The following is an 11,679-nucleotide window of genomic DNA, read 5'->3' as shown; positions in this document are numbered from 1 at the left end:
AAAAAAAAAAAAAAAAAAAAAAAAAAAAAAAAAAAAAAAAAAATGGGGACTGGGGTGGAGGAAACAGACAAGATTAAAGGGGCCTCCCCAGAGCAAATCCAAAATGTTTTTAAACCACAAAATGGGGAGTACATTCTAGGAGCATAAATGCAAATGTCCACTACACATTTGTTGATCACAAAAAAAGCAGTTACAAGTGTAACCAAATCAAGACAACTGGTTTAATAGTTTTCTAGCATAATATCACAAATTGGGTAGCTTGAAACAATAGAGATTTATTCTGTCACCATTCAGGAGGCCAGAAGTCTGAAATCAAGGTGTGTGTGAGCAAGGTTGGTGCCTTTTGGAGGCTTGACTTTGAGACACATCTGTCCAATTTGTGCCTCAGTTTCATATCACCTTCTTCTGTATGTCTCACTGTGCTGCCTCCCTTCTTATTAGGGCACTAGTCATGGGACTTAGGGTTCACCCTAAATCCAGGTTGACTTCATATTGAGATCCTTAATTAATTCTCTCTGCAAACATTCAAGTGAAGCCATATTCTGAGGCTCTGGATGCCCATGAATTTGGCGACAGGGCACTCAACTCAACCTAATGTAACCAGCATGCCTAAAATACATGCGTCTCTCAAGATCAGAGACCTGGCTGCAAATCTGTCTGTCTTGTGAGATTTTCTGGCTAAGGCCTGAGACGGGATTTGTCTCATGTGTGTTATCTAGTATTCTCTAATTATCTTTTTAACTGGAAGATGTAAGGCACATGGACCTGTCAGTGATGACTCTTCAATCTTGTGCCTGCTTTTCTGTCGCTCTCTTATCTTTTTTTGCTGGCTGTTTCTTTTGCCTGGAAATTTTCCTCCAAGTATTTGTATCGTACTCCTTCAGGCCTTGTTCTTTTCTTCTTTGCAACCCTGCCCCTGGTAACCCAGTTTTATTCTCTGTCTCTGCATATTTTACTTCCTTTAAAAAAAAAGGATTCTGCATGTAAGTGAGATCATGCAATATTTTACTTTTTGTGTCTCACTTATTCCACTTAGCAAAATGTCTTTCAGGTTCACCCACCTATCTGTTCTTAAAAAGAAAACAACCACTGTATTTCTTACTCTTGAGAGCTTCTGTTACATTTATGGGCACTTAGTGTTTACTTGTCAGCATTTTAAATTACAATTTTATGTATATTTTTCTTGTCTCCCCAAAGAGATTGTAAGCTCCTAGAGAGTAGGTGCTTGTACTCCATGAATATGACTTTTTCATTGTCCAGGAATCAAATGAGACATCAATGACAATGTCCTCCTGAGATCTAGGAGCTGTGGCTCTTCTACCAACCTTTAGGCACAGTAGAAATTCTAGTCTGAACTCATGCATACTATCCCCAGCTCTGGCAGATTTCTTCATCTCTTTTCTTCAATTTGTTCAAAGAATATGAGTAGTAACTTTTTTTTTTTTTTTTTTTTTTGGCCAGTAGTTAGGATATATGGCTTTCAGTATAGTCTTTTGACAAACATATAGATCCTGGAATGAAGGATTTGAATAGATTTAAACATTGAATAAAGGTCTCAACAAGGTGTGCAAGTGGGAGACATCCCCACAGATTCTGAGGATGGAAGATGTCACAGTGCTCATAATCGTAAGGGCCACCCTCCTGGGCAATGCCAGCAACCCTTTGGTAACCCTAACATTCTTTCCAGTATTGGAGATGAGATACCATCATTCAAATATGACAAAGAGGCCTTGGCTACTCTCCTTCTCTGCCTGCCTGTCACCTGCTTGTCCTTCTAGATGCAGCTTAATAGCACCTTCCTATGGTATTCCCCTAACTCCTTCCCCTTGAACCACCCACCCCCATCTATGTGAGTTCCCCTTCTTTTGTGCTCCCACAGTTATGTTTTCCTGTAACCTAGCACATATTAATATAATACTCTGCTACAGTTTAGTCATCAGTGGTGATGCATTTTTGCGCTCCATGGACTAGGAATTATTTACTTGACTTATCTGACCCTTCTGTTGACTGCAGTTTCTGCATAGATGGGACTGCATTTTTTTTCGTCTCTGTGGCCTCATTCCCTAGCACAAGTCTGACATATGGCAGCAGTTTGCTAAATGCTTATTGATGAATGAATACCTAAAATAAATTCATTTCTAGGGGTCAGCATAAAAATATATTTCTGAGATTAATAAATAGCTCAGAAATCAGCATTTTAGATGTTGGATAAAGGGATCTCTAGCACCTAACAGGTCCCAGAAGCAAGCTAAACAAGCTAGTGATATTACTTTTCTGTTTCTCCTCTTTGAAGTATATTTGCATTTGGATTAGAGCAAATGAGAATTCTTTTTTTAGTAACCTTTAAACAGTTTGAACAATATAACCTTTAGAAATGTGAAAATTGCTAGTTGACCAGACATTCAGTAGTGAAGTATCTGATGGTTACAGGAACTATTTTATATTTTAAAAACTCTGTTGCTCCCTAGAATTACTTCCCTCTCTCTCTTTTCTTCTCTCTCTCTCTGCTTGAGCAGTAATTACAGTAGCTGCAAAATTTCTTGTCTTAGCCCTCTCACCCTGCTTTCCATTTGCACACTGGAGAATAAACCATTATGGTCTTTCTTCACTTCATCTATTATTCAGAATCTATTTATCCAGCCATTTGTTCTGTTTTAGGGGATTGGAATGCTGAATAATGGATTGGAATGTTGAATAATGTTGAATACCTTCCTATGGTATCCTCCCTAACTCCTTCCCCTTGAACCACCCAGCCCCATCTATGTGAGTTCCCCTTCTTTTGTGCTCCCACAGCTATGTTTTCCTCTAACCTAGCACCTATTAATATACTACTCTTCTACAGTTTAGTCATCAGTGGTGATGCATTTTTGCTCACCATGGACTAGGCATTATTTGCTTGACTTATCTGCCCCGAAGTGGGTATTGGGATGAAGAATATGCACACAAATAAAATATAATATAACATAATATAATATAATAAAGATATTATATCCCTCCTTTCAATACCTACAGTACAGCAGCTGAATAGACAATTAATTACAAGCTGTATTAATTGCCATGATAAAGGTATATACAAAATGCTACAAGAAGGGAGTCTCCATTCACCTAGGGGACTCAGAAGAGGTGCTAAACTAGGTCTGAAGGGAGGAGAAAACATTTCGTAAATGAGGAATTATGGTCAACACATTCCAGTTACAGGAGCAGCATATACAGAGGCCCTGGTTTCTGGAGGAACACAGCGCATTTGGGGAATAGTAAAAGTGGAGATCTGTGAGTTAGGTTAGATGAGCATATTGTGATGGGTTTTATATACTATACCAAGGACCTCAGGTTTGCTTTGTAGACAATGAAAGACATACGAAGAATTTTTATCAGAGTGGTGATGTCATCATTATCTTAGAAAAATCTCTCTGATTCCTACCTCTTTTTCATCTCTCCATATATCTTGGGGGTAGTGGCTCTAATCAGTAAATTGGATTATCTGCTTTTGGGGAGGATATTCTTACAAGTTCCTCCTTCCATTATAAGAAAGAGCTCAACTGACTGTTCTATTACATAATATTCTGCTGAGCTGACAGCATATAACACATAAGAAAATTTGCCCTTATGCTGCCAGAAAATTTCATTCACATGTTACCCAGAAACAGAAGTAAAGACCTAAGTTTTGCAAGGTCTTTTATGTAAACCAGTGGAATTGTTATGACACTATTGATCTCAGTTTGAGTTTGAAATTAGTTGTAACTATATCATCAATACATTTTTTTTTTTTTTTTTTGGTGGGTTGTGGAGAGGGGTTTCTAGTAAAGATGAGAAAACCTGCTTGGCAAATTCTAAAAGAGCTGTAGCATTCATATCATCAATATAAACAATTATTTTCTAAATTAGTTATGAAAATAGATCCCTCTTTTCAAAAATATTTTATATTTTTTCATTGGAAGAGAAACATTTTATATACTGCTTATTAATTCTTGTTTCAGGGATATATGAAAGCTTTGAATGGATTTGTAAAATTAGGTCTTATAAACAGAGAAGCACTTCCTGCCTTCAGACCTGAGGCCAACTTTCTCACCTGGGTGAGTGACTCCGGAATTACGTTCTATCTGCTCCTCTTCAGAAATACCTTCTGAAATGGTCGGGGGTGAACTCTGCTTTGGATCAACAAAAGAACCCATTTATTAGCTTATGAGCAGGAAGATAAATCGTAATTCTGAAGCCCCCTTTCCCCTCACTGTTGTGGAAGAATGGAGAGGGTGTGGGGCTGACACATATCAGGCCTATTTCCTGCAGCAACTTACATCATTTGACTGCTCCTTGAGCTATGGTAAGAGATGGATTTGCTCTCTGCATTAAGCTCTGAGCTCTTCCAGTCGTCTAAGTGGTGACCCAGTGATGGGAGTCACTTGGGCTTCCTGAAGGTGAGAATCCAGGAGAGTTACTAGTGTATTACAGAACTGGATTCCCAACCTCCAAATCTTGTCAATACTCTCATGTGGTTACTTAGAACTATGAGTGTTTTGATTTTCAGTTACCAAGCTTATGTGTCCACCTTTTGTTCTACCAAAATCTTAAGGCCTCAGAGTTGGAATGAACTTTGGAGGCTTGGAAATGAATGTGAAGTAGAGCTTCCACTAACTGCTCAGAATTAACTCATTACCAGCTGGTCATTCAACTTAAACTAGTGTGCCCATATTCCAATAGAAATGCCAGAAATGTGTCACAAGGAGAAAAGGACCAATGTTGCTAATTCTATTAAATCTCAGAAAAAAGTTTTGGTATTCTTACTAGCTAGTTTCATTAAAAAAATTATTTTTTAATTTTTTATGGGTACATACTAGGTGTGTGTGTTTATGGAGGACATGATATATTTTGAAATAGGCATGCAATGTGTAATAACCTCATCAGGGTAAATGGAGTATCTACCACCTTAAGCATTCATCACTTCTTTGTGATGCTTTTACACTCATTTTTTTGTGTGTGCATTTGTGAACCTTTCCAATCTTAAGTTTTACCTTTCATAAATTTACTTGTTGGGTAGGAGTGAATAAATATCTGCAGAGAGAACCTGGGGTTCAGGCAGCTGGCTTGAGAAGGTTGGTGCAGACATTCTTAGGGATGGTCTTTTTTGTAAAAAAAACAGGTTATAAATGTTTTAGACTTTATGGGCCACATGGTCTCTGTCAGTACCACTCACTTCTCCCATAGACGATACATAAACCAATGAGCATGACTATGTTTCAATAAAACTTTTTATTTAATGAAACACAGTGAGCCAAATTTGGTCTGTGAACCAATTGGTTCACTCCTGATCTAGAGCATAGCATCTCCTTTGGGAGCCTAGAGAAAGTCTTGTTTCGAAAGTAGAAAAAAACTATGGCTACTGTTTACATGTTCTTCCTTTGAGATTTTATTAACTGCAACGTCTTTCTTATCTCTTGAACCTACAAAAGAACCTGGGTTGCTACTGGCAACCACTGCAGTAAGCCTTTTCCACTTCATCCTGGTCAAAATGGACTGCTGGAGGGTAGGGGGAGAATGGGTAAAAAAATAGTGATAGAGAGGATATACAAAGACAGGGAATGTGCTAGTAAGAAGCACACCATCTGTTTTGTATTGAGTTGATCTTAGAACCCATTTTTATTGGTGAAGTATCATTTTGGAATAGCTGCTATTTATTGATGTGTAGGTATGCAGATGCGTATATGTATGTGTATGTGTTACAATTACCTGTTTCCAATTATTTTTAATTTTAAAATTTGAGGTGTTTTTGAAGTTCAGTGTTTTAGTAGGATAATTTTTAAGTTAATTTAAAAAAAATTATTAGGGACTTAGAAATTTTGTCTTTATTTTTCTAACCAGAAACAACTCCTCTGTGACCTAGTTGGGATTTCACCCTCCTCTGAGCATGATGTGTTGAAGGAAGCTGTTCTTAAGAAACTAGGAGGAGACAATACCCAGTTGGAGGCTGCTGAATGGTAGGCACCCACCACTTAACTTAGAGCAAAATATACTGGATCAGTGATTGCTAATTTCTACTAAAAATAGTTAAATATTTTACATTTGTCTTTGATTAATTTGTTGCTGTAATGTGGGTAGAGAGATTATCATGTGCCATGTTCATGTGGTCATAGAGAGTAGATAAAAAAAGGAGCTCTGTGGCAATTATAATTTGAGAAATGCTTATCTGGAAACACTTTATCACTCAGTTCCCAAGCATAGTGGGGTATTTTTGCTTTCCTGTAGGAGATTCTGAGTAGTCAGAGAATATTACATTAAAACATTCTTTCATATGACTGCTGTGGCATCCTGCTGGTATACTTAATGTTGGAGAACTAACCTCTAAGTTAATCTCATAAAGAGCTTTGTAAGAACATGGGATTACAATGCATCATCATCTCTGCCCTGCTCCGGGGAGTAGTGCCTGGGTGAGTCTGGAGATGATTCTGAAGGTTAAAACATTGATATTGTTATTATTTTACACTTTAGGAAAATCCTACAACTTGAGTGACCATCTTGTAATTCTGCCCTTTCAAGATTAAATTCAAGGAGCTCCCTTTTGCTTCCCAAATGAGAACATGTATAGGACTTGAACTAATGCAGCCATCTCCTGTGCTTTTCAGGTTGGGCTTACTTGGGGATGAAGAAGTCCCTCAGGCAGAGTCCATTGTGGATGCCCTCTCCAAGCATTTGGTCATGAAGCTTTCCTATGGTAGGCTATGAAGTGTTAGCTAAATATACCTGAAGAAGAATCATAAGATAGAGTCAGTGCAGATAATCATATTGGAAGGTTGGCGCCAAGCAGCTGGAATGGGAAGATGTGGTGTGACGAAAAGGCAATTGGACTATTTTTCCAGGGAGAAGAATTTGAGAATTATTGAGTAAAAATAAAGATAGTTATTATAGAAAAGGAAAAACATAGTTTTACTGTTTGTTTATTTATTTATTTGAGATGGAGTCTTGCACTGTCACCAGGCTGAAGTGCAGTAGTGTGATCTCAGCTCACTGCACCTCTGCCTCCCAGGTTCAAGAGATTCTTCTGCCTCAGTCTCCTGAGTAGCTGGGACTACAGGTGTGCGCCACCATGTCCAGCTAATTTTTGTATTTTTAGTAGAGACAAGGTTTCACCATGTTGGCCAGGATGGTCTTCATCTCTTGACCTGGTGATCCGCCCACCTCAGCCTCCCAAAGTGCTGGGATTACAGGCATGAGCCACTGTGCCTGGCATTACGTTTTTTTTTTTTTTTTTTAATGCATTAGGCAAATGCCTAAGAAGCATTTTTGGAGCACACTAAAAGGCCTCTAAAGCAGTGCCTTTGTGTCTGTAAACAGGATACGGTGATACCATCCCAGATAAAGGAATGCAATCAGAGTTCTAATTTCCTTGAGGTTTTCACTTTGACTTTGGGCTAAAAAGCTGTGTAATTAATTGTCTAGTGATCATATATAAAAGGAGGGAAAACTTTTAAAACCAGAAGGGCAGGAGGAGGAGATGGTAGACGATATTTGAGTTGTAATGATAGTGGCATTTTTACTTATCTTTATTTGTTTTAAGGTCCTGAAGAAAAAGATATGATTGTGATGAGAGACAGCTTTGGAATCAGACATCCTTCTGGACATTTAGAAAATAAAACGATTGATCTTGTGGCTTATGGGGACATCAATGGCTTTTCAGCCATGGCTAAAACTGTGGGGTTACCCACCGCCATGGCAGCCAAAATGTTGCTTGACGGTAAGTCTGCTCATTTGAGGCATGAGCCTGTTTCCATATCACCTCCAAGTCATTTGGTGCCTGGACATCAAGTAATTGCTTTTGAGTGTAACACAGGCATTCACTAAAAGTGAGCCATCTTAGAAGATCCAAGCGCGGACTGCCAGGGAGGGCCCCTGTTGGTGAGTAAAGCATGGGGGCTTTGGAGATAGACTTGATTTTCGCTCCAGCTCAATTACAAGGTGGCTGAGTGATGAGCTGCAAGTTACTCAGCACCTCTGAGCAAGAGTTTCCTCATATTTAAAGTAGGTATTGCCATCCCTATTTCATAGAGTTGTTGTGACACTAACTGATATAATACATAAATCTGCTGCCACATAGAGGGGTCCCCAGGGAATGGTCACTTCCTTCCTTCCTTTCTTTGGTTTTTGCCATGTTGGGAGTGATAACTCTAAAATAGAAAAAGATATTCACTCCAGATTCTCAAGAATATAGGTTAAGTTTTATTAATCTTCATATCTCAGCATATTATTAGTACTCAATATATATTTTAGACTAAATGAATACAAATTTCAATTCTCCACTCTCCCTAGAAGATCACATAGACATTCAATAAGCATTGCCTCTGTTTGACTCTCAAGAAAGAATGAGGGGAGTAGAAAATATCAAAGCATATAAATGTGAAATAATGAAAAAAATATATAGTAGCATATCAGCTAATATCAAATTAAATGACCAACTTAGTTATTGAGGAATCAGTGAAGAAATAAGTGACAGAAGTTGGGGTCATTGTGGCCTCTAGTGAGAGTGCCCAGGTTCTATGTTTCAGTCATGCTGACAGGTGCCTGTGCCCATATAATCAAACTTGTTACAACTCATTCTGTTGGTGTCTTGCCTTTTTAAAAATATGATATTAGCAAGTTAAGCTGACCAGTCAGATTGACTTCTTACTTTACTTTATTCTCTGATTGTCCTGGCAGTAATTAATGCAGTTAAGTGTACAAATTCTGACAATATCCCTAGGTCCGGCTATGCTTTCAATCTAAAATTAACTCCTTTTGCTTTCAAAGTGTTGACTAAGTAATAATTTACTAAGGGACATTTTTAAGTAGCTACTTAAAAAATGCCTAGGCCTCCAAGAATTCATTGACTCTGAGTTTGCTTTTGTGGAGACTCTTGATGGGGAAATTAACCTCTGACACCACCTTTAAAATGGTAATTACACATTTATTTTCTTCCAGGTGAAATTGGAGCCAAAGGCCTAATGGGGCCCTTTTCAAAGGAGATCTATGGACCAATATTGGAGCGAATTAAAGCAGAAGGCATTATATATACTACACAGAGTACAATTAAACCATAATTGGGAATTATATTTTGTTCTTCTCTTCCCAGGCAATACAGCTCTGAACGTGTGTGATAAATGGGTTTGCTAATGTGCTGTTTTAAAGTATAAAGCATAATATGTTTTGGTTAACACAATGTAGTGTTTGAACTATAAATCTGTATTTTAATATGGAAATGTTTGGAACAGGAGATGTCAGCTACTAACAGAGAATTTTAATAATTCTATCCTGTATTTTATAAATATGTATGTGAAAGTGATGATCGTGCTATTTGTTAATTTATTATGCCACTGTTTTCTTACAAGAACATATTTTCCTATAACCAGCAGATGAAGTTTTACTTTTTTAGTCAGAAAAAAATTTCCTCATAAAGTTATATTTTTGTATTTTTAAAATTGATACAGTTAGATACCTTTAGATTACCTATCTGTAAGTTTTTGCCAAAATGCTATTTTATGCCCTTTTTGTAAAGTTATGGTTTATTTTGTAAATGTAGTTCCTTACAGTTTTCTCTTGAGTGTTTGGAAATGAGAATAGATAAGATCAAATTACAATTTACAAGATCACTTCATTAGGCACAGGAAAAGTATTTAACATAATTCAACACCCTTTCACAGTAAAAAATGTAAAATAAAAAATCCTCAGTAAACTAGGAACAGAAGGAAACTTCCTCAAACTGATAAAAGGCATCTATGAAAAACCCATGGTTAGCATCATACTTAAGGGTGAAAGACTGGATTATCTCCCCCGAGATCAGAAACAAGACAAGGATGTCTGCTTTGGCCATTTCTATTCAACTTGTACTGGACAGTCAAGAAAGGGCAATTAGGCAAGAAAATAAAATAAAAGGCATCTAGATTGGAAAGGAAGAAGTGTAACTAAATAGAGATGGGAGACAACATGATCTACAAAAACAAAACATTAGAACTAATAAATAAATTCAGCAAAGTTACAGGTACAGGATCAAATATACAGAAATTGGTTATCTTTTGATATAGTGTCAATGAATAAATAAAAAATGATATTAAGAAAACAGTTTAATTTTCAACATTGGTCAAGCTTGGTGGCTCATGACTGTAATCCCAACACTTTGGGAGTCTGAGGCAGAAAGATTGCTAGAGGCCAGGAGAGCACCCTGGGAAACAGTGAGATCCCATCTCTACAAACAACAACAACAACAACAACAAGCAAACAAACAAAAATCAGCTGGATGTGATGACATGCATCTGTGGTCTCAACTATTCAGAGGTAAGGATGGCTTGAGCCCCGAAGTTCGATGCTGCAATGAGCTATAACTGGGTCACTGCAATCCAGCCTGGATGACAGAGTTAGACCCTGACTCAAAAACAAAAACAAAAACAAAATTGACAGCATCAGACAGAATCAAATACTAATATAATTGAGGGTCCAGAAATATTGATCACATTTATGGTCAACTGACTTTTGAAAATGGTGCTAAGACAATTCAATGGGGGCAAAATAGTCTTTTTCATTAAATGGTGCTTGGAAACATGGATATCAACATGCAAAATAATGAAATTGGACTCCTACCTCATATTGTATATAAAAATTAACTGAAAGTGGACTTAAGATCTAAACATAAGAGCTAATACTATAAGTATCTTCAAAGAAAACATGGTGCAAATTTTTCTGACTTTGAATTAGGCAATGATTTCTTAAATAAATGACACTAAAAACGCAAGCAACAAAAGAAGAAAATAGGTAAATTAAAATTAAAAACATTTGTGTTTCCAAGGACAATATCAAGAAGGCAAAAATATAACCCACAGAATGAGAGAATTTTTTTTTAAATCATGTATTAGTTAAGGGAGGAATTTGTATTTGGAATATGTAAAGAATTGTTATAACAATAATTAAAGGGCATATAATTCAGTTTTTAAAAATCAACAAGAGATCTGAATTAACAGTTCTCCAAAGAAGATATGCAAAAGGCCAATAAGCACATGAAGAGATTCTCAACATCATTAGCCATCAGGGAAATGCAAATGAGATCTACAATGAGATATCACTTTACACTCACTGGAATAGATATATCATCAAAGTGATCATATCAAGTGTTGGTGAGGATGCAGAGAAACTGGAACCCTCATCCACTGTTGGTGGATACCCATGAGATATAAAAACAAGTGTCTACACAAAAACTTGTGCACAGATGTTCTTTGCAGCACTATTTATAATAGCCCCAAATTGAAACAGCCATAATTTCCATCAACTAACAAGTGAATAAACAAAACATGGCATATCCATACAAGGAATATTATTCAGCAATAAAAAAGAGATGAAGTACTGATATGCACCACAACATGGAAAAACCTTGAAAACATGCCAAGTGAAGAATGCCAGACATGAAAGGCCACATATTATATGATTTCATTTATATGAAATGTCCAGAACAGGCAAATACATATAAAGAGAAGGTAGATTAGTGGTTGCTTAGACTGAGGGGTTGGGGAGGAAAATGGAGTGACTGCTAATTAGTATAGGGTTTCTTTTTTGGGGTGATGTAAACGTTGTAGAGTTGATTGTGGTAATGGTGGCACAACTCTGAATATACTAAAAACCACTGAATTGTATACTTTAAATGTTTGAACTGTGTGGTATGTGGATTTT

At 37.0% G+C, this 11,679-nt stretch overlaps 1 protein-coding gene and 1 non-coding gene across 2 annotated transcripts in view; one reads left to right on the top strand and one right to left on the bottom strand.

Annotated features, from left to right (window-relative positions):
* The window catches only part of AASS (aminoadipate-semialdehyde synthase), a 67,897-nt gene extending 58,822 nt beyond the window's left edge, over window positions 1-9,075 (top strand). Inside the window, exons 20-24 of the mRNA XM_025381198.1 lie at window positions 3,978-4,073; window positions 5,857-5,972; window positions 6,618-6,706; window positions 7,550-7,726; window positions 8,947-9,075. Of these exons, the coding sequence (XP_025236983.1) occupies window positions 3,978-4,073; window positions 5,857-5,972; window positions 6,618-6,706; window positions 7,550-7,726; window positions 8,947-9,065 (597 nt within the window). The 3' untranslated portion in view covers window positions 9,066-9,075. The remainder of the gene's footprint in view (window positions 1-3,977; window positions 4,074-5,856; window positions 5,973-6,617; window positions 6,707-7,549; window positions 7,727-8,946) is intronic.
* Window positions 3,789-3,850, bottom strand: LOC112621919. The gene has a single exon (XR_003118845.1). It is a non-coding gene; the product is annotated as a U7 small nuclear RNA (small nuclear RNA).
* Window positions 9,076-11,679: the final 2,604 nt, after the last annotated feature.

The sequence above is a fragment of the Theropithecus gelada genome, chromosome 3, assembly GCF_003255815.1.
Source record: "Theropithecus gelada isolate Dixy chromosome 3, Tgel_1.0, whole genome shotgun sequence".
Taxonomy (NCBI): domain Eukaryota; kingdom Metazoa; phylum Chordata; class Mammalia; order Primates; family Cercopithecidae; genus Theropithecus; species Theropithecus gelada.
Note: the sequence above shows the minus strand (reverse complement) of the source record. Positions and strands in the feature narration are given on the sequence as shown.